At 38.3% G+C, this 24,563-nt stretch overlaps 1 protein-coding gene across 4 annotated transcripts in view; it reads left to right on the top strand.

The window, feature by feature from the left end:
• eya (eya transcriptional coactivator and phosphatase 2) overlaps positions 1 to 16,281 on the top strand; it is a 63,497-nt gene extending 47,216 nt beyond the window's left edge. For all 4 annotated transcript variants that reach the window (XM_022792320.2, XM_022792319.2, XM_022792318.2 and 1 more), the window contains 4 exons: positions 4,935 to 5,151; positions 8,295 to 8,556; positions 8,963 to 9,185; positions 12,669 to 16,281. In XM_022792320.2, the coding sequence (XP_022648055.1) occupies positions 4,935 to 5,151; positions 8,295 to 8,556; positions 8,963 to 9,185; positions 12,669 to 12,749 (783 nt within the window). In that variant the 3' untranslated portion in view covers positions 12,750 to 16,281. The remainder of the gene's footprint in view (positions 1 to 4,934; positions 5,152 to 8,294; positions 8,557 to 8,962; positions 9,186 to 12,668) is intronic.
• The last annotated feature ends 8,282 nt before the right edge of the window (positions 16,282 to 24,563 follow it).

Genomic DNA, 24,563 nt, shown 5'->3' with positions numbered 1-24,563 from the left:
TCGGCTGACAACGGCCTCTGTTTACTGGGAATAGAGTCAACGAGCCAACGCGAAAAAGAGCCCCGTCGTCACGTTGTTGAAATGTACCAAAGGCCAACATATTTGAGCGAGAAAAATCTTGCAAAAGGACATGCTGACTGAGTCCCTTGGTAAGCATATTTTGACAGAGTCATGAAATACTTGCAAACAAGTGACGGATTAAGTAAGACAGGCTAATTATAGCGGGATAACTGTGTTTATAGTAGGCTAGGGATAATAGTAGCGAATCAAATAAATTTAGTCAAGTGGAAAATAGGTGCCTATAGGTATGATCTAAATCGATCCCGTAGAGCGGTCGGATCACTAGAGATCCATCGTTGAAGAAGTTTTGAATGCTTTTTTCCAAGAAAAAGCTTATTTTTGGTATACAAAGTAATGTCACTTTAAGCGAATTGGTCATTTTGTCCGATCTGCTGAACAACTACTAACAATTTCTGAGAGACTGACGTTATTAAGTTATCTATTTTTCAAGCTCTACAAGGTTGGTGCAAAATTGATTTTAAAAATATTCTCCAGTGCTTTACTGTTTTTTATTTTTTGGTAAACTAGTTATTTTCCTCAAAAAGGTTCATTCTTCATAAAATATTAGCCATCTCAGAGCATGTTCTAACAAAGTTAATTATTTTGCTTTGAATTTTTTAAGCAGTTTCTTCCTACCGTAGGGAAGCATATGCTAATTGGGTTAATTTGCAAAATGTTTAGTGAAATGTGAACCGCCTCTGCATATATGGCCCATATTCCCCGACAGGCTAAGGAATTTCTTGTCAAAAAGAGCTTTTCGCTCCCATTGAGCGTGAGCGTTAGTTTGAGCAAACTGACTTTTTTTGGTGAGTTGCTCAACAGCCGTTAAGAATTCGTAAAAATTTTGCTGTGAAAAATTGCCTGTTTTATTCAAGGTCTACGAAATGGACACAGCATTGGACTTTGGGGACAAGTTCTTTTACATTTTTTCGATTGAGTAGTTAAGAGGATTCTTATCATAGGGCTGGAAAATGATGGGGGCATAAATTATGTTTAAAAAGTGTGCGAATTCCTTTTCCCGAATATGGTTTATTTTTCCAATTGGGATGTAATTCTAATGTAATAAGCTGCAAAACAATTGATGAAATGTAGGCGGCTCATATTTTCCGATTGGGTGACTACCTGTTTCTGGAGAAAATAGAATTGGTTGTAGTCAATAAACGGAGTATATGCAACAACTTTTCGATGGGAGATCGGTAACAACTATAGAGGAGTGCAGGGTAAGGTCTCAAATTGGCGCCGCATGCTCGGTCGTAGGTTGACCTTATATGTGCAAGTGAAGCAAAATTAATTTGGACTTATATTAGAAATTTCGCAATTGAACTCGATTTTCGTTTCAAGTAGCAGAAAATACGCAATGCGTTAACGGATTAATTGTAACAATGTAGCGAGCTAACTGGAACAATCATTCCAGCAAATCAACCGACGACTGGAACAAAGTTGCACAGTAACTGCACGAAAGTAACAAGGTCACTGTCAGAAGGTAAAAATTACCTTAAATCAATAAATATTATTTCTGTAATTGTATAGCTGCAAACGGATAATAGAACATAGTTTCTAGTTGGATATAACAAGAAACAAATATTAGAATATGCTGATGTAATAACTACAGCATGACAGGAGGATTATTAGAACATTAAAATGAAAAAGCGGGAAATATTGTTAATAAATAACCTAAATCAAAGAAATTAGGGCTTTTTGCAATGGTATCACTGCAATCACAGAACGAATTCGTACTGCAGGGTCTCGGGAGACTTGCAACCAGATAACTGTAAGGAAGCAAATCCATAACCGAAGTATATGTAAAATTAAACGTGAAGATGAAAATTAAATGATTCGCTCAGCCTCAGCTCAAAGTCAGAATGGACTGGTGTATAACAGCCAAAGCCAAATCGGCTAGGTTAATTTCAGCGGGACGACTGTTCTCCCGTAGCTTGACTATAGTTTACGTTAGACTAAATGTAGTATAAGTGTATCAGATTGGTTAAACAAATCAACGTCAAAAAATCCGTCTAACGTACTGCTAAAACTTGGTTTCTTCTTATGTGTAACTATTTTTCTAAGTTGCTAACAGGCGATGTAGGGCTGCAAGAGAAAGCGGGTTGTCAATTCGGTTTGCAAATGACGCTGCCGCCCTAGAAACTTTAGGTTCAACTACCATTTCATAAAAAACTAAAGTCACAAAAAAACATAAAATGCGTGTTCTTCACTAAGGGCAGCGGGGTGCTCGAGTAAAAGCACCACAGAATCAATACTATACACCGCTAAACGCGGGCAAGATTCGCGAGTAAAATGAAGGGCCCAATAGACTTGCGTCATGTGGTATTTACATGATCTTTTTTCGTGAGACCGATTTAGTGTTTTCCACAAGAAACGTGTTTGGAGGACATATAGGGTCACGCAAATACCACTGTGGCATCGCTCATTCTCGCACGGCCAGTCACAAGTAACAATCATGTACTACCTTCGAAGGCAAAAATCTGAAGATTGCGAAGCTACAGGTCGTTAACGAATACCACACTTTTAGACATTATGAAAGGACTTTTTTAGAGTGGAACATAACGGAGTACTTTAGATCGAGACTCAATCTAGGACTGCAGAACTTAATTATATGGTTCGTAGCATCTCTTTGCTGTTTGCTAATTTTTACTAACCAAAAGTGGGGGCAAACCTTGCCTGACGAGTTCACTTACGGTCAACAGCTTAGCAAACATGGGCTTAGTATTCAGTGTGTTATTACCTTTCTCCTCAGCGGAATTTCCGCTCTTACTCACTCAGGAAAGCTACAATCGGATATCAATGAGCGAGTCATACATGCTAGTGCGGTAGTAATTCGTTTGTTTACTCAACTTAAAATATGTGGTGATCTATGCCTGAGACAGCGTTTAAACACAGTGTTTCATGCCAGGTGTAAGCCCTTTAAGGCAATTCTCAGTGCGAATACCGGATGGAAAAACTTGGCGTATTTACTTAGACATCGATGAACGTGGGGCGAAGCTCGTGAGTAAAGTATAGTATATAGGTACTAAGCAGATATTCCACTTATAATAGTCTACACTATTGAGCTTAAGCTTGTTTGCTTATGGTAAATCAGCTTTTCTTTAGTTTGAAAACAATATTATTTTTAATAAAATGCCTACAGATTTTTTCCATTTATACCGTTTAAATTCTTTCTTGCTGTACGCTTTTTCCGTCTTACTCACTGCGCCTATTTAAATTATTGAAGTTCTACCTTGTACCTATCTTTATGTTTGTAAACCTATTCAGCTTGTAACCGATTGGCCAGATTATGCAAGCTTGTGTACGCACTTAAACAAGTGCAGCAAATCCTTTTCTGTTTGGAATACAAAATATTCAAGGGTGGAAATTTAGTTTTTTGAAATGCGTCTTAAACGAAACCCGAGAAGAAACCGATAATGGCCAATTGCGTGTCGGTACCCCTAAACTTAAGACATTAGAGTAGAAATGGAAAGCAAAAGAGTCGAAAGTGAGTGCTTCATGAACACGCTAATGGTCAAAATTTCGTTTTTTTTCATCACTTCCTTGCGTTTACTGTGTAATATTGACCTACTTTTCGCAATTAATTGTTACCTATGATGGCTAACAGATCTTTAAGGTTATTCGTGCACGGTCACATAGTCGCTAAAAGTATCCCTTTACCCTAAACAGGCTAAATAAAATTATACTGTATATTTTTCTTTGCGTAAGCAAAACAGTCAACCCTGATAGTTTTACTAGGTGTAGTGGCACGATTACAGCACCAGCCATCCGCTGTACTAAAATATAATAAATGATGCTCCAATTTCCTATTAAGCAATAATAGCAAATAGAGATAAACCAATCTCTCTCTAAATATCGCTTAGCCATGCGCCGTGATAAATTACATTCCCAAATAAAGAAGTTTCGGTTGGAATTTCCGTTATTCTGCGTTTGACCGTAAAGGACTAAAGCTATCCGAAAAGTAGAAAAAACTTTTTGAATGGAAAGATATTAAAAAAACTAAATGTATATTATTAAAAAATATTTTTATGTTTATACCGTAGCAGATTAAAATATTTAAGATGGGCATATTGTATTTGTTGATACCATGCGCGCATTTTAATTAACAATTCAAAAGAACTTCTTCATGCAGTAAAACAGATAAAGTTACATTTTTAATATTGATACTTGACTTAGTCTACTAGAATAATAAAAACGGAGGTCTCTTTTAACTGCTGTTAAGATCTGAAGTTCTTATAAAAATTGAATAAAGAACGATTTATTTGTCTAGAGACCGACCAAGGGTCCTAACGGCGATTATTATTAGCAAGTGATATATAAGGTACGGAATATGACTAGTATGTTCTAATATGCTAATAATAATAATAATAAATGATATAAAGTAATAAAAATAGTATTATAATTCTATATAGATATGCAAATATGAAATATATAACCAGTACAGCTAATGTGCATTACTGTTATATACGGCTTGATAGTTAAGCCTATACAGCATTGTCAATAGAGAAACGTATAACTAGAAGTTACGTGCGTTCATTCATTATTCATATAACTAAACTTTCAAATACATGCAACGTTAGTCAAGAAAAAAACCAAATTTTTCTCCTAAAAACGATGCACAGCGTCTAAAAGATGGCAGGTGACTGCTTCTTGTGTACCTATTCAATGTTAAAATACTCGTCCTTGTCGGATACACGGTACATTACAAATATGCTTGATATATGCTATGACTAATACGCGGGTTTCAAGAGCGTACGTCGGCAACGACAAGCCGTCATCTCTAAATTAGTAGATGATGTGTCATAAGTATAAATTATAGTCACAACGCTATACCAAAAGTTTTTAAGGTAATTCCCTGTTTTTATTTTTTTTAGGACATGGCTGTAGCGAAAGACTGCGGACTCAAAATGCAGGAACTCATGTTTCGTATTGCTGATGGCCACCTGTTCTATCGTGAATTGGAGGCGTGCGAACAGGTCAATGTAGAAGATGTGAGCAGTGAAGAACAACTTGCAGTTCAGCAACAACAGGGAGGTCCCAATAATCCAGCTATGTCAACTCTTCCTCTTCCAGGACCTATTTGTATGAACGGTATGTAAAAACAACAAAAAAACCAAGACAAGAACAAGAAACTTTCACCAACAGCAGCGTTTGGGAAATAAATTAGGGTCTTCTAAACGATAATGGCAATTGGTGTTCGCTACATAACAAGAATCGAACCCATACGACTCACCACATTCGAGAAAGCAATTTTATTCAAGTAGCAACTTCAACAGTATCAGAAGCGCTGCTTTCGTAAAAGTGTGTACCATGTATTCTATGGTTGTGACAGCACTAGACAACTGATAATGCACGTGACCCTGACATATTGAAAAAAGTAACAGATTCAGGGCGTTCTGTAATTACAATAAAGAAAAATCAAAAAGCAATTTATACATAATGACTACACCAGCGTAAACGCATAGTTGCAATGGGGTAACAAAATATAACAGTGCTCTGGTGAACGGCAAAAATTAGTCTGAAATCAGGTAATCATTTATGTTAAACGTCATACCGATTCAGTTATTTAGAACATGCTAATAAGATATCAGTAGCGTGGTGGCAGAGCCTTTGGAGTTCTCCGATGGAAGGACGAGATCCGTGAAGCAAAGTAAATGCAACGGAATAATGTTGCTAATGTGACAATGCAATAACTGAATTACTGCTGTGGGCTTTCAGAGCAATTGCAACCGAATATTATAAGCCTACAATCCAAATATTGCTTGTTTAGCTAATTAAATTCGCTCATATTAAAACGAACTAACGGGATAGTGGTATTACGTGCGGCAGCATAACTGAAACCGGTAATATACATATCCATACTTTGTACTATATTTATATAAAAAAAAAGTTGCGACTAACTTGCTGCGGTTTATTCAGTATTGGACGTGCTGATTTTAAATATCTACTTAGGAATGTCAGAGTAGTCAACTGTCGTTCTCGAGACGCAACGACCCCGTGGCAGCGTGATGTCACTTTGCTCTTAATATTTTAGGGCCTATGGCAGCAAAGTTGCCACTTTTTTGGCAAATGCGATGTTGTCTGTTTTGAACCTCGCAGTCTTCAAACTTTTTCTTCTTCTCAAACCGTTTTTACTATCAACTGCCAATTGGTAGTCAATGGCGGGCACGCCGATGCAGTTTTGCAAGATCTTGCCTTCCTGCGTCTCAGCGACCGGAATACTTCTGTTACTACGGCTCGGCATGTGAAATGCAGTTCAAACGGCATTTTATCCACGTCCTCGCTTGTGAACATGTTGAGCAAAAAAGCCACTTTTAGGGCGGTGGCTCTTTTAATTGCACCGTTGGCTACCAGAACGTCTAGCTTTCGTATGACCGTTCGGACTCAACGAGACCGTTGCGTGGCATATGCCGGACAGTTGACCGAACGTGCCCGTTGTGGTTTCGTCTAATGTCTCCCCCCCCCCCCCCCCCCGCGATGTGAAAAGGACTGCAGCATCAGTAGCAGATATCGCCTGCCGAACCGGCAGAAACTGGACGAAACATATACGTAGCCGACCATTTCCAAAACATAAAGCCCAGCTGCCCGTAGCTTAAAGGGCCAATTAAAGCCTGGCTCACCTTCCTAAACAGATCTCTTCTTGCATCCGCCTTCCAACACTGGACCCGCGAGGCCAGTTTGCAGGGAAGCTTACAGTTTTGTGCAAACTTATCACAGGCGACCCCGGTTATGCAACTGATGTTCAGGTAATATGGAACTGTTGGGCATTATCTCGTCCTAAAATCTCCTCGCTTCCTGCACCTAAACCATGTGTGGACGCCTTCCAAACCGTGCCTGCCTTCAGTGGGGAGTTTGAGCCCGCGCTTATTAGATAGTTTGGGGCTTTCGTACGTGCACGCAAACCGTATGACTCACTGAAGTCAGCAGACGCGGCCGTAATATGATTAACGGAATTGTTGCTTTAAAGTCAAAGGTGTATGGTAGCCTCAGCCGGTCCATTATGAGATGTTTTTCCTAGACGAAGATAAATAAATCACCTCGCCGTCTTATCCGAGCATAGAGCTCCTTATATTTGCTAGGCGTTGCAGAGCCTAACCGCGACAAAGTAAGCGGAAGGACAGGCAGAAGAATACCTGTACCGGTATTTTTTTCAAAGACAGGCGACTAGAGTCTTAAACGCGGCGGTTGCGTTTTCCCCGACTGCATCCGTGCCTACCGCACACTGATTATTGCTCCCCTCAAAGTCGAACACTGTTATCCATTGTATGTTTGTTTTCAAGGCCAGTCTTGCTTAGTCATTACGTAGTGTTACAAGTGACAAGGCTGCCACTGACCTATTGCGATTTATTAGGATAAACTTAGAACACCACATGTTCCAAAGTTTTGTAATCAAATACATTACTAATGTATTATTGCGGAGACACACAAGTGCATTGATAGAGTAAAAACACGGCATCAGAGTTAGCTCGTTAGGCAAACCCTAGTTATAAAAAAATGAATGCTCGCTTCGCGCATCTTTGTAATGAATGTATAAAATTGTGTGTTCGGGTCGGTGCTCACCACGGGCTTCGAAGTTAGAATAAAGTTTATCTTAATCGTAAATCGACACTATGCACGGCAGTTAAACGCGACATGGAAATTGCATTATGAATTCATACTAAAAATTTCATAATTCTGAGAGCGTCAAAACCCAGGTAACGTTAACAATATAGATATGAATTAACCTTTTAAATTTGGGCGACTGATGGAGTTTACCGGTTCTTAAACGTGAGTCTGTGTTAATTGTGCAATTAAGATTAGGAAATGTACCTTGCATACCGCGGATCAGAGTGCGACGGCACACAATATAAGTGAACTAGCGAGCTGACGTATGCGTGTTGTTACCATTCAAAACCTACATTTTATATACAAATAAGCTGTCATTCTTGATGGTTTTTCTTTTTATGTCATTACTCTTGCCTCAAATACCTTATTTATGGGAAATATTTTTTTAAACGCGAAGTAGTCATAAAACTTAACCGCCACAAAGCATGTGATGGACATTTTAATTCATAATAGAGGTACGACATACTCTTTAGGAAAGATAGAGGCAATTATTAAAAAGCGACAATGTTACTCGACCGTGACAATATTTGATATATCTGAATTCTTTTATAAACAGGAGTTCAAAGCCGTCCACATATATGTACAGCAAATATCAATAAAACTAGATAAAAGAGAGCATTCATTTTAAGGAGGGCGACCGGCTGGGATCGACTGGATGCGAAAGCTCGCCTCTCGGTATCAACACATCAGAGATGTGTATAAGGATTACGCCGGAAATGTTGGCGCATTAGTAGCAGCGTCAAGTGTCGACCATTCTGTCTCAGGGGGAGTGAGCCTCGGAGTTCAGGGAGCAGGCGTAGAAGAATGGCTCAAACTACGCCAGAAGATAGAAGAAATCACCGACAAATGGCTAACACACGCTCAAATGTGCATACAGCTCATCAATCAAAGGCAGGACTCTCTTTCTCTTTGCTAACTTTCGTTGACTAACGAGTTACTTTTTTGCCTTATACTAAGTGGCACAAAAAAACGTTAAAAGGAAGATAACCCTGTAAATGTACCGCTACTGATATATTTCCATCTAATCCTAGCTAGAACTATTGAAATTACGGTGAGTTTATTTAAAAAAAACATTACTGTGCGTTACATTAAAAGATTGCTTAAAAAATGCAGTCTTCGATAAAAGAATCTCTACTAATCCATAAAATACAGTAGAACCCTACGCTATACGCGTGATGAAATAAAAAGATACAAGCGAAATCGAATACATTTAGATTAAAGTTGTATGAATGAATGAAATGAAAGCACCGCACAGATGTTTCAATTGCTGTTTTTCATGTACTTTTTTTCTTATTAGATCGAACTGCATCAACGTGCTGGTGTCGTCCAATCAACTCGTCTTAACTCTTACCAAGCTACTCCTGTTTGGCCTCGGGGAGCATTTCCCCATAGAAAACGTCTACTCTTCCCACAGAATCGGTAAAGAAAGCTGTTTTGAGCGTGTTCTCAATAAGTTTGGAAAGAAATGTACCTACATCGTTGTTGGAGGTTCTAAAGAAGATGAAAGTTCGAGTAAAGCGGTAAGATTTTTGTTTTCTATACCATTTGTATTGATTTGATGTATGAATACGTATATTTAAGTTTTAGTCTTCCTACGGTATAATGCTTGCATTACATAAAGGCTCCGTATACGTCTACACGCGTCTATACATATATACTTCTGTTATTACTATTAGCTGGTAATCTTAATAAACTATATTTCTTGATTCAATGCAACAGAATCTGAATGTCCGACAGTGGCTCACGTACAACGGCGTGATAAAGGCAAAATAAACAGGTGACATTAATAAGGAGTCAAAGCAAATTATCTAAACAGCCACATTCGTAGTGCAGACTAGCTTTCCTTCATATTAATGGGTTAGGTTGGCATCTTTGGGGCCATTAAGCTACGCTACCCGCATATTTCGTTTAATTGTTTTATGACACACCTCTTCTCCCGATAGGATGCCGTGTGTTGCACTATTTTTAGAGGACCTGTGCTTATAGTAATAGTTCTCTCTGTGCCATCAGGTCATAAGATCGAGGAATACATTTAGCATATCCGACAAGTCTTTTCTATTATTTTCGAGAAATATCCTTAGGAAATAATGAGGGGAAATGAGGGAATGCACTACATTTGACAGCTTTTGCTGAAACTTCTTTCAACGCCTTAGAGCTGATGACTGGAATTTAAGGAGAAAAGCACATTTTTTGGAACAAGTGGGTGACAATAAACTTCAGGCTATATTGAGATAAATCTCAGTCCAAGACCTCCTGTAAAGTTTGGAGTTGTCCGCACCACGGTTTAGAATTGCCTGTATACATTAATCCAATTCCTAAAATCAGAAAAGTGGATTCCACATCAACTAAGCCAAAGTTATGCGCTCGCCGCTGACCATATGCGTATCATTGCTGGCATGCCAGAAAACAAAAATGTTTTTAGGACAGGATTTGTTCTTGAGGGTGCAAAATTACACTTTATCCAAAAAACAGAAGGTCAAATTTGGAAGAATCTTTTACATGAACACCACCAGATTAGTAATTAGATGTAAACAAAGCTCTAATTTGTTTTGGCGAAGAGAAACGGTGGAAGCAGAGAGCCACTCCAGATGGCAAACTGAGTTGAGAGATTGACAAATATAAATTTACGTGAACAAAAGATCAAGCACTGTGATACTCCTGCATCAGAAGACTCGACCCCAGTGGCTTTAGTTAAAAAATTGACTTTCAAAAAGAAATCATTGTCGACTCTCTATTTTGCCCCCTGTTTGCAATTATTAATGGTTGAATTTACATAGCTGTTAAGTAGTTCTTCGTTGAGTTTTTCTAAATATACTCAAGTTTATAACTGTTTATGAACTAGATTAAATAAAGCCTCGGCATTGCTGTCAGGTAAAATTTTCCGAAGCAATTTTGACATAGTGACGTCGCGCATAACACACAGTTAGTAACGACAAATAATAGAGCGGCCGTCGTTCTACAGGCAATTGGACATTTTCTTGGCTACTTTCGCAATTAAATTTATCGCAGCTTAGGGGTGTTAGAGTTTTCGCTGTGCAGTTTTTCGTAGTAATTCTGAAACATAAAACGATTCATAAAGGCTGAAAAAGCAAACATGAACTCTATGTATTGCGCTGTTATTTGCAACAAGGAATATACTGGGGCATTTTTCCATGATGCCGTTGTCACAACATCGTGTATTTGGTTATCGCTAAGTGAACTAGCGTATCTCCCGCTGTGACAAGTTACCTGAATTCTCAAATTCACACTTTCGCTCGCTATGATAGTAATACGCTTGATAATGTATAAGCGCCGATTACGAAGGCCATTTTGCGCAAAAGCAGAATATATTACTAGTAAACACTATATTCGATGCATTAAACTAGTCTATACATTGTCGCAATTGTCGAAAATCAATTCAACGGATGCTCCTTTCAATTGTCATACGAACGCTATTTTGTAGTATCAGAAATAACGCAACAGCGGCGGCTTGTGTTCCGGGTCAAACATCTCACGCGTGAAGGCCAAGTGCGCAAAATGCAATCCTCTCCTTTAACAAAAAGTTGTCCGTCCGTATTTTGATCACGATTCAATAGCTGAATCATCTAGTGGTCTAGCTCAGAGAGACGGTTTTTTGTATTTTTAGCTACTTCTTCCGAATTTCAAAGGGGACAAATCCAGCTATTGAATTGCCTTAATAGCTAAACGAATTTGAATATTAAAGTCGCCAGCTCTGTACGGGAGAGAACCTTTTCGGGAATGCATGACACGGATCGGCCAAATTTGGCGACAACTAGTATATCTAAAGTGTTCCTTCATGGAGAAACTTTAAAAAATTGAACTAAATTAAAATTAAATTTTTAAAAACTAAAACTAAGATTCTTTAGAAGCGGTAGGGAAAATGGAAGAAAACCAATGAGAATACACAAAGCATGGTTCGACGCAGCATACACCTATTTTATATTTTTTGCGAAGAATAAGGTATTTAGACTGCCTGGTTACAATATACGTCTCGATATAGGCTTGAAAAAAAAACAAGCGTGAAAAATGATGCTTACAAAGGTAAAAGTTAACAGGCATTAATAACAGGTCCTGTTGCCGAACAAAACGTCTGACTTACAGCTGAGGCCTTTCATTAAGAATTAAATTCCTTAAATTTTTTCCGATGAATTAAATATTTCAAGGGTACCTCGGTGAAGTTGGAAGACATTTGTGGTCTAAAAAAGTTAACTGTAAATATAGCAATGAGATTATCTGAAATTAAAATCCTTCTCATGGTATCATATTATCCGCGAATGCTATCTGCGTTTAAAGCAATTGTAAGGTTTTGCTTCAAATCAGTTCGAGCACGCTTAACAATCATGGGCATCGATTGTTAATCGGAAGGAAATGTAAACGATGGAACTTGAACGTAAAATGTGGGGGACGTACGTTTCAGAACGGGTGAAACAGTAATTGTGTAACAAAAACGTATACGGAAAAGCCAGCGTTTGCCGAGTAATTTATCGAGCTGCTCATCACGTTCCATGCAACTGGACAAATGATTATATCCCAGAAAAGATAAAGAATGCAGATCACAAACAACTACGCTTTATCTCGTGTATGTTTCACTAATACGGCAATATAGGTTAAGATGATAAAGAAATATATACATGCATCTGAATACGAAAAAATGTTTTTTAGCTGTACGTGCTTCAAGGTTTTCGACAACTCTTAGGATACTTGAATTATCTATATAAAATGCATACTAAATTCCTCTCTAGTTTCGCTTGTAAGTTTTATTTCTGTAAATAGAACAGTTCACCAAGGCTTATATGTATTAACTATTCGAAAAAAAGGTATCAAATGCTGTTATTTGCCGATTTTTAGGTCCGATATCGGTCTAGAACAAAAAAATTTTGTCCAGAATAAAGTTCAGTTGGCTTATTACCTGGTATTATATATAGTCATTATCGATAATATAATGAGAATAAATAGGAACATTCAAATAGTAATATTAACAGCAGCTTGCTTTGTGTTTACAGCTGAATCTCCCATTCTGGCGGGTCAGCCAGCATTCGGACTTAGAGGCTCTACACTATGCTCTTGACTTGGGTCACCTGTGAATTAATTGCTATCGAAAGCAGATGACATAACAGATGGGCAGCAAATGGTTTGGCATAGGTAAATACATTTCTGCCTTCCCACTACTTAAGGAAGTCATTGGATGTGCCCATCCAGAAAGCTCATGTGATGTTCTCGCTGGCTCTGCGGACAATAAAGCTCATCATCCTTGTATATGTACACCCAACTGAGGACTAATCTAGCGCTACTTAACAAACATTAGAAATTTAAGGTCGGACGGTTAATAATGACGAAAGCATCATCAGGAATTCGTCATTGTTACTGTGGTAACAATTTAGGACTAAATTGGAAAATAAGAATATCAAGTCATTATATATGTATCAAGTGAACCATATTTTAATTGCTATATTTTCCGTTGCGGCGATGTGTAAATATCAAGCAGTCCAGCGTATTTAAGGGTGTCCTTCGCGAGGACACCAAGACCAACAAGTGAACCAAGGAAATACCAGCACGAATATTTCTTATTTAAGATTAAAACCATAGAACAAAGTTTAACTGGCGTTGTTGTTGACATACTAAAGAAACTCAGGTAAAATGATAGAGAATTACAACTGAATTTTTAATATATTTTGGGAATCGTCATTGATCAGAAATGAAGAATGAATACAGAGCCGTTTTTCTCTTTTTATGGTAATACCAAATACCCGATTTTTGCATTTCATGGCAATATATATTTAATGGTAGCTGCCAGAGCAAGTATTGCGTTTTCATACAGCCAATTATTTCAAGGGTGATTGCTTTTAATAACTATGGTGGTAGTAGTAGTCTAATAGGTTAATTTTTCGGGTGCAATTTTCTCACCTTTTTATTCCCGCGAATTTATTACCTAAGACTACAGGCGACCCGAATAGGAATAATCTATCAGAAATCGTTTTCGTCCGGGATAAGAACGTATTGCCATTAGCCCTTCATTATCCACCATAATATCTGTGTATTGAAATGTCCTATATTCGTTTACGTCGTGTTGGAATCTTTTGAGACATCAATGGACAACCGTATTTCGCAAAATTCACCTTCTGTGACTACTGTTTGCTGATCTGTATATGGGAATTCTATCCTATGTATTTTTTTTTGCTGCCTGTTAATAATATCTGATTAAATGAGAAATACGTAAAATTTATGATAAAAAAGAAAGCTAAACATCTAATAATTTGTATCTGAAAAATTGAGTATTGACAGAAGTCGCGTATTTTTTTCGAAGGTACAAGAAAATGGAGATACAATGTTTACCTAACTTTTCGTCTAATGGTTCTTTAATCAGTGTGTACTTTTCTCACTTTAAATACACACATTTTTTAAATATGTATTAATTTAGTTCAAATTACTAGGTTATATAACGCAAAATTTCGTTTACAACGTTTCGTAGGAGCATCGTTCTGAAATTCACGATCACTAGACCATAGTCAGTAAAGTTTTTCCATACTCATTTTAACCCACTCAATATCTACAGACAAACATGTAATTAATCTCAAAATCATATGAACTTTTAGGCTCGCGTTAGAAAATCCATTAAATTTATAGGAATGAGCTAAAAATAGTTTAAGGAAAGCTGAAAACCACAATTCAGTCTTACTACCTGGGTTTAGTTTAGTTCTAAGCAATCGATGCGCTCAGCTATCGAGCGCTTGTAGTGCCATGCTAATGTAAAAAACAAGAAATAAAATGTAGGTGCCTACGATTCGACGACACAATTGATTAGCAGGTTTAAAAAAGGTTGAATATGTATCGGCTTAGTGCTCCAGTGTTTATCTCGAACCTAAGGAAAGTTTCATCTTCAATATGTCTAATGTTTATTGCATCAAACTTGAATTAGCATGAATTGGTCCAATATGAAAGTCATCGAATTTATTAGAGCAGGGGAGGCAAGTGATGTGTGATGCCAGGTTCTCGAGACTAACTACAACAATTTGAAAGATAACCTTGTACACCCATAAAGAGGATGCCCTCAGAGATTTTCGTCTACCTATTATATGATACGATATTATACAAGCTGTCGCAAATGCAAATACATTCATGCAACACGTTTGCGATTTCAAACACATTAATTACTATATTAAAATAATTTTTGAGACCAAGAATACACTCGTGAACTATTTTACCACTGGAATTAACGAAATTATACGTGCAGACGCACTTACATAAGTGTTACATTAACGATCTGAGCAGGGTAATTGCATAGTGCATTTACTTGAAATCTACGTGTAGGTTATTCCTGACTCGCAAACTTTTAACTTCTGCTCCTTTTTACTTCAGTAGCAAATGAAGGAATGAGTAAGCTAAGTGTACGAAATCTGCTTTACCGTTTGGTGGCAGACGGTTAGGATACCCAGCTTTGATAGCGAACTCCGAGAACATGGACTGAGATTCTGTAGAAATTGTACTATAAGGAATTTTCTTACAAAACTCACGCGTACAGTTGGTAACCGATCATTTATTGTGATAATATGCGTAATGAGTTGAATTAGGAATAGCGTGCGACTACACAAATACCATACTTGCCTTTAAGTTGGTATTGGGAGATTAGATCTGCAGTAGTCACAAACTCGTGCTCGAAACAAAGACCAGCAATTTCATATTGACCAGAAAGAGCTAAATTGCAAGGATATAAAAGTGTGTCAAATAACAGAGATAGTGATCTCCCGATTGTCACGGGTGGCAACCCAGCAGAAAAAAGATCAAGGGCTATCAATTGGCACAGTTCTTATTTATTATACGCAGCAACGGCCAATATGTCATGTCTTGTCGTGTTCACACAAATAACACAAACGGAGTTTAGTGTATTATTCACACAGCTCATAAATCAGGAACTGCAAGATTCTGATGTACGACAGACGCAAGTAGAAACGGTTAACTGGACATAAGCAAGCACCTCCATACACATTTTTCTCGCAATAAAAATGCAAATTTTTTTTCGAATTCCTGCAAGTCTATGTAAATCGATTCGGATAATGATGCGGCTTATTTTTATATTTAAATTCGAATCACATTTTTAAATGTTTTATTATTACCGTATTAAATTGGTTACTCCCGACTGCAATATGTGAAAAGATCCGTTTTGGTCTTTGGTGTATGTTCAACTACATACTAAAACGTATTTGTACATATTACTAAAAAATATTTAGCTATAACAAGTAGAAGCAAATTCCAATACAAGACATCTCAAGGTGTTCCCAAAATTTTTGCCGAGTTTTCACTCCTGATCAGCTTTTTAATCCGTGTATATTTTAATGTTGCATCATAAATGTAAGGAGTAATTTTTTGATTCGTTGGCTCCACAATATTTAATTACTGCACTGAAGGTAAAAAACAATATGCGAATATTTTTAATTTTGCCTTATTTGCTATTTACATCGATGCCATTTTCCTATTACTCAAGTCTCGAGGGTAACTTCAATTGAGACGATGTAATGAGACGATGAGGGTAACTTCAATGAACGATATAAATCGTAACAATAAAGGTGCGCAATGATTCCATAAGAAAGTTGCGAAAACTGTCAAAACCGTCGCCCTACATTTAGGCGTTATTATTTCATCAAGCACCGAGTGAAATAACACGGTATCTTAGATCTCGGTATTTCTCCCTTTGCTTGAGCAGCCTTTATGTTTCGAGTACTACATCCGGCATCGCCGTGTAGCATTCCACCACACGGCCAGCCTCTAGCACAAAACTGTGTGCGAACCTAGACCACCTCTGCTCAAGCCTCATCAAGTTCATCGTGTCAAAGCCAACCTAGCCAGCTTTCTCTGCATAGGTTTTCCTGTAAATAAATAGCGTTTTAGTTGTTTCAGTTATCAACCCTCAGCTAGTACTAAGTCTAGTTGAGGACTGATAATATTGACCTGCGTAATAGTCACAATTGACCCTAACGTAAATAATATTCCGAGAGGTGCTTCTATTACTACTACTGAAGTGCTAAATAGAAACAAATATGAATAGAAATAAATTTGAGTCATATATATTGTAAATGAATATAAATAGAAGGTATATACATATTTAAAATATATCATGATAAATAAAATAATGCTAAGAACTAATTCAAAGAGCTATATTTTCTACAGATAAAGATACCTCGTGATAGACCAGTTACTCATATTCACATACTAATGCATTTTTGGAAACGAAGGATAGACGATTTTTGGGAAACACGTTTTCATAATGTACAGTTCCGTAAACAATTAAAATACCTCTAAAATGTTACAATTTTCTTTCGAAGTCTCGAAGTACGATTGATACATATTGTTCATTCGGTCAGTTTTGATTGTCACCAGAATTCGAGCTGGTTCGAAAAGATTATTACACCATGCATCTAAAAAGCTGTCGACTTTTTTAAGCTTACATATTTATATTTGATTTGTACTTTGACACCCGCTTGATAAATTTGCATTGGATATCGGTATTGTACATGCATGGATTTTTCCAGTGTGGCTGCCATAGACTAACGCTGATTACACATGATTTCTGTAAAGGTTCCCATAAAATGAGAGATTTTCAAAAATCGCATCAACTCTTTGCTCAGCGTCTATCTACAGGATCTACATCACGCTAGTCATGGATTTTCTGGGCATTCCATTTTATTTTAGCTAGTATACCATTTTCATTTATACAGTGTTGCAGGTGTTTGCAATCAGTCTTATTCCCAAAGGCTCAGTAAGATTGGTTGCATGATGTAAATATTGACGGAAAGAACATTGTCAACATCTAGAATAAAAACAAGAAATAATGGGTTAGACCTCAAGGACAATACAGTAAGGCCCTCAGGGCGGTAAATTGATTTTAACTTTTATGTTATAGAACATTAAACATTTTTTTACAAAAAAAAAGTCGATTTCTTGTTGTGGCAAACAGACTTATTATTAGTCATTTAAAGTCAAAGGCTTTCACACATTTTAGCGTATTATATGTTTGCATGTGTAAAGTCTAAAAAGTGACATCTATCTTATAAGTCGGTGCCACTCCAGTGCAAAGCTCCAACAAAGAAATGTTTTATGATCTTGATGGCGCATATCGCGATGGATGCTTTTTTATATCTCACTGCATGACTTGAGGCTGTGGACAATGCAAAAGGTGATTAGCCTGAAATACAAGTGTATGGGGTTTATGGCTACCCTAATACAAGGGTTAGCATAAAATACAAGTGAATGGGACAGAAATAGTCTGCCATCAATTGTCACCATGTCCTAATTTTTTTTGCCTCCTTCTTAGCCAAACTGACGGTCGATACCAGTTTTCCTGCTTCCGTGTACTACGTCGCTCGACATTTTGAACTTTGCCTCTGTGTTTCGAGTTTTATGTTCGGTATCGCCGCTAGGCATTTCATCAGGCAGCTAGCTCCCAGCACGAAACGAAGTGTGTCTATGAATTTGGAACCTAATGGGTCGTAGATAACAATATCATCCTCATGCTAAGTGGCTCCAATAAGGTTCCTCGGCCTCGTCATTCTATGAGGAAGGTATATAAGTAGAACTAAGAGCAAGAGGAGGGATAAATGGCAACCTGTGCAAGATTTGTTGTTTAGGACAAAGAAAGCAGGTCAGCCGCTATGTTATCGATTCTAATGCTGTTGTCCTGTAGCATCTTTCAAAATGTCGAGCATATTCCGTAAGATATCCACGCATACCGAGGTATTTACGACCAGGTCTTTGAGGGCCAAATAGAGTGCGAGCGAAAAAAATAGACGAACACCGCTAACGGAGAGTTTTGTGGCCTATCAAATATTTAGTTAATGTCGGCCAGGAGAGTTATGCATGCTGCTCTGGTTAAATGCTTTTATAAAAAAAAGCCGTGGTATTGCCGAAATAGATTCTATATTCAGTAAGTCAGATGGTAACTTTTTTATTTCCAACTCAAAATATTTTTCTCAGCGGTTCCGCGCCACGTTAATAAGTTGTTGGTTTTCTTTTTGTGAACCGCCAACATCCCAGCTACTCTTACGAGTGCTGTGTGAAGTATGAGCCCACGGTATCAAGCAAGTTTTCGTTCGCGTTTCGATCAGTGCGAGCTCGTTTGTTTTATGCCACGAGTAACGTTACTAACACTGAGCGAAGTTGTCCCGTGATGAATTGCAGACATTTGTTCAGAAAACCAAAAGAGCTATTTAGGACGCATCTCGTCCGACTGGCAACGAATCCCATTATATGCGTATTCTAGTTAAATCGCCACAGCGCAAGGGGTTCGCATTGCAAAAGAGGTACAGCAAATGATGGACGACGACGTGATGAAATGATGACGACTTTTAGGCTCTAAGCTTTGTCTGTCGCCTTCGTAAAAAAAGATCGTCCAATTCTATTGTGTGGAGACTAATACGGACGTCTTTGTTCTGCCACAAATCGACGACTCCCTAGGCGCGGTAGGAACTATATTTCTACCTTAGATCTAGCAAGTGCTTACTGGCAAATTCCTCCAAGGTTAAGTAGAACACATACTTTTGTACCCCAAATAATTTGTACCTAGTCAAGCAGATGCTTTTCAAGCTAGCTAAGGCTCCTGCGATATTCTAGCAGCTAATAAAATAGCTTTAGGAAAAATTACGATAACAAATGGCCTTCGTTTGCTTATATTATATTAGTGTTTTCCAGCAGATTCGGGGTACATTCACAACTCGTCGGCAGATGCTTTCTGTTTTCAACTTTCCAAGTCCATATCTCAGGAAATCGAAGTGTATTTTCATTACGTAAGGCGCTGTCAGTGCACAAAGCATCCATCTCCTACGACCCAGAAAACGCAGCTACTACAGACACCCCGAAGCAACCATTAACCAGCTACGAGGCTTTGTGGTGTAGCGTCACACTACCGTCGGTCTGTGCAGGGTTTTGCTGGAATTACAAAGTTGTTGTATGAAAAATGGACTGCCAGTTTTTTTTGACTACTCCGCATCAAGGTTCGTTTCTGGCTCCGAAAAGGCCTCTTACAGGCGGACTAGTTTTGCAGCATTTCCAAGAGGGTTTATTCTACCGAAACCTACACTAACCTAACTGGCGCTGGGCTGGGTGCAGTTCTTATCCAGTACAGAGTGACTGAAAAGCGTGTGGTGGTGCATTTTAGTAAGCGACTCTTGATCAAGGAACGAAATACCACTAGTCGGAAACCGAATGTCTAGTTATCCTCTAAGCAATCAAGTTTCATTCGCATCTATATGGGCGGAGACTTAGGTGGCCGGTGACACCAGTGTGCCGAAATATCTACAAAATAAAAGACTTCTGTGAGCCTTGAGTTTTAAGAACACAATTCCAAGGTCTGACACCTAAGTGCCATGGTGCGCCGCAACACCGACACCCTGTCACGACTGTTGGAATAACTCGGAGCAAGCCATAAGCTGCGGCGCTGACTTTGGGTCAATTACAACGTACAGACTGATAATTCCATGCTGCGCTTCACTGGTGGGGCAATCTTGACATCCTCAATGAGACATTAAGGCTGCCCTACCATCTGAGGAGAGGCAAATGGCCGTATTGCTATTTTGTAGAGCCAAGCATTACCAAGCCAAGCCGCAAGGTCCCTGACAGATCCTCCTACGATCGACCGAATTGCTCTTTGCTCTCTGCCATCGAGGTCATTTGGACTAAACAAAGACCATACACTGATTTATATCGCATTACTTCCTGAAACTGGGTGTGCGCAAGAGGTCGGGAGTATATTCGCAGTTGCGGAGCTTGCAAACGAACAAAGCTTAGCCATAAGCATCAGCTGCGCAGACGCCCATCAATCTGCCGACACGGTTTTTCCCGAAAATGGATTTCCGTTCTGCTTTCTTGTTTGTATAAACTACTGCACTCATTTCGTTCACCTTTTTCGGCTCGACGAATTACAACGCGGGTCGCGCCGGAGATACTGTCTGCTCTATGGGATCGCCACGGTGCCATAGAGGCCGTTATGACAAGAAACGCCAAGCTACTTCCAGCGTCTGCACGTCAAATCGGATTGGGCACACCCCAATATTCGTCATGTAAAGTTTGTTTTAACGCATCTGCAAACGAACGGGCGAGAAGAGCCCATTCCCGCTCCCCAGTCCTCGCGATGCTTTCAACGATCGCCTTTACGCTGGACGCTGCGAGGCCCTAAACGGAACTCTCTTCGAGTTGCTTCATGGGTTTAAAACTGTATTGCCCAATGGGTTTTAACAGGCAACTTATGTCCGGCTTTTACAAAAGAGACGGATTCTTAAATAACACCTCTTTCGCGGCTGTCGCTTCGCTCAAGGAAATCTGTCCTCCTACGCCGCTTTCACTGTGCGACACGTCCCTAAAACCGCAATCCTGTTTCGAACTTCGAGAAGCAAGCTGGTAGCGATATGTCACCGCCTACTTATGAAATACACGGAAAAGACTGAACATGAAATACAAGTATTTCGTCGCCGGCATATACCCTCCAACCAATCACTACAGTTAGCCAGTTATTGCAATATATTGCTTGAAGGATCTGTCATGAGGCCTTTTTTAGGAAATATGATAGTTTTTGTGCACTTCATAAAAAGCCAATCAAGAGCCCTTTACCTGAGGTTGGTTTTCACATTTAAACCAAAAACATTTGGCATGAAGTTAAAACCAAACCTAGTTCAATATGTTATTTTTTCAAGTGCAATCAAATCTGCTGAGAACATTGACAAGTGTTATGTCATCTATGGCTCATATATGATCACACTATGGCTATTTTATGATGTCTGAGTTACAGGCTCAAGAGTGGATGATGACGTTTCTGCCTTAACTCAACTGAGAAAAAGAAGAGACCTGGTGGGTATATAAAACGAAGGCCCAGTCCGAATATGCACTACATGTGCAAATACTTCCAATAATGAGCCACAAAGGCAGAAGATACTCTAGCACTATCGTTCAGTACACTAATAATCGGATCAGCACACTTAAAATAGATACAAACCTCAAGCTTATTGATAAACTACGTCACGTTTTACATACACTTCGTGATAAGATGTTTGATTTCGATGCTAACATTTGCAAGTCATATATCATCAGAATCGACATTACGCGGCGCAAGCCGGCCTCGCGGTAGCATCTTCGTCCAACTCCAGAACCTAATATAGCTTTACTCATTTTACAGCCATGCTATAAAATAACATGGTATATAGCATGCCTTTTTTTCACTGTTTTATGGTGAGGACGCCGGAATTTTATGAAGACCAATATAGAAACTCAGTCGTACTTATTCTGTATGGACATATGGAGGCTACGCGTCTCTAAAGCCGAGTGCGTGCATCTTATGGCTTTCCATAGTAGTGTTCAAAAAACTTCAGAGCAGGCAGGTAATGAGGCACTGGTGATTGCAGGTCAGCCGAAATAAACTTAACTTTTAAAACGTATGCACTCTTATTAGGTCTGGTGATCACATTTTGAGAAGATTAAGGTGATACGATACAAATTTGCGAAATGTCAGATCGTCAAAGAAATCAGATTTCATGAATCTCATCCCCGTTGCAATCCACTGTAATGCTCCAGATATGAGACCATGTTAGGAATAATGTTCAATAGATGTTCAAATGCTCTTAAGCCAATTCTAACTGTTCATAGAAGTGCTGTGAACTATGGCGTATAAAGCCCTTATTAAGGTAGTAGTAACTAAAAACGAGTTGTACTCTATTTTGTAATATTTTTTGCGCGTGAGTAAAAATACATTTAGATTAGAATGCATTTAAATATTTAGTGGATCTAAAAATACTTTTTGTAAAAAACGAATTAGAAAAAGTACTCAAACATCATCGCCGTTACTGATATTGTCGTCTTCCTTTATTTCTTGCTTAATTAGTGTTTATTAAAGTGGTAGTTATGGAGACTTACGCACCTCCGCTCGACTACAATTGTGAATGGTACTAACGTAAGTGAAAGTAAACAAAGAAAGTTGTTTATGGCTAAATTCAACCGCCCAACGCCAGTCTTTACCACAATTCGTTTGTGTTATTAGTTTGTTGTGTAATTGATCTCCTTGACAGAAATTCACAAATAATATGCAAATCTCGAGTAGGGAAATTTCGAAGGTTTTGGGCACTTCAAATAACACAGATTTGACTTAAAAGTCTAAAATTACTCTTTCAAACACGCAAGCGAAATAAATACGTCACATCACAGTGAACAGTTGACGGTATTCAAACACACATGCGTTTGACACAGTAGGATCCCATAAAACGGGCTTACTTTTCTGTCAGTATTTGCGAGTCCACTGAAACGGCGTCTATTGTTTTCTTATCAGGTACTAAACTGGAGCGTAATTCAATTTTCGGTCTGTCTAAAATTGGTAAGTAAAAAAAACAAGCAATAGTCCAACATAAACTCTTCACAGTTTTCTTCACGATTTTCTAACAAATCGCAAACTATCATTAACTTGTCCAAGTTAACATTATACTCAGTGGATGAATGAAATGAATCTTCCCTGAAGAAAGGCGTTCTTTTAATTGGTTCCATTTTATGACCAGTTTATTCCTGCAGTTAATTCAAGCATCCCTGAAAAAAATTAGTTTATTCTGATGGCTGTACGGGATCGATTTGTGTTGAACAGACAAACACACGGAGGGGCTAAGAAACAGATGTATTCCGCTGAAGTAGCAAATAGATAAATAGACCCGACGCATCACGAGCTTCATCATGTTTTGCTTCTGGTTTAACCAATTTAGTTCGTTGATCATACATTCTAATGCGGCCTGTATATATAGGAGACAGACTAGATAGATATAAAATATATATGTAGATAATTAGATTGAATTCTTTGAGATACTCGAGAGATACGTTAGATATACCTTTCATTATTGTATTAAAAGCACACGCGTTCCGTTTAAGTAGTTGTGTCAAACTCTGGTGAAGAAAATCCTATAATCGGGATAGGGCAACGGGACTTTTGAGAATATTACATACTTATTCTATATAATAATAATAATAATAACATTTTTGGCTTATCACCCGGTAAGAGTAAGTGGGCTACACGAACCTTCGTTCATTTTGACCATGCGTTACTGGAAGTTTATAATATTTTACCACCTTTAACAAGCAAAGAGGCAAACTCTGGTGGTGGAAAATGTACGCTCAGTAAAATGTTTAAACGAGTAACTTTGCTCTATAATGTTCTATTTACTGATATAATCTACTAACTATATTCATTATCAGTGCTAATATTTGTCCGCCTGTCCGACTATGGGAAGTATTTTCGAAATTTGCCCTTAGCGAGGTTTTTGTTTTTTACGCGTGCATGCGCGAAAACTGTAACAACGAGTTATATTTTAGTGGAATTCTTTAATTGCCATCTGTCCGTCTGACCAACTAGTATCTTTTTTTGATCGTCTATGTGAGGCAGCAATTTTTGTACGAAGCAAAAGCTCTTGATGACAGTTCAAAGGTACAGTGCCGCTACCGCGTTGTTGGACAACTCTACGATTACGCCTTTATTCGCGCCAATGTTTAATAATGCAACATCGTAGGCTAATCTATGTGTGGTTAATTACTACTGTAACAACCATCAAACAGGACTTCATCATGTTAGCATATACGATTTAAGTAGGTAGCCGGTATTTCTTATTTCCATTATGAATATCACTGTAACGATCATCATAATTACTTAGGAAAGGTGATGCACAATACTCTTAACAAACTTATCTTTTCCTATTAATTATTGATAGATGAAATACTAAAGTTGTAGGGGCCGAGGTGAGCTTTTGACCGACCAATGAACAGCATGATAATGACGAGCACTTATACCGTCATATGCAACTTGGTGTGCTTTGGAGCACAGCGGTGCAATTTCACAGACATACCACTAATTCATATGTTGCTATATTAAGCGGCTCAGCTAAAACAAAATG

This window comes from Varroa destructor, unplaced genomic scaffold, assembly GCF_002443255.2.
Source record: "Varroa destructor unplaced genomic scaffold, Vdes_3.0 BEIS01000002.1, whole genome shotgun sequence".
In the NCBI taxonomy this organism is placed as follows: Eukaryota; Metazoa; Arthropoda; class Arachnida; order Mesostigmata; family Varroidae; genus Varroa; species Varroa destructor.
Note: the sequence above shows the minus strand (reverse complement) of the source record. Positions and strands in the feature narration are given on the sequence as shown.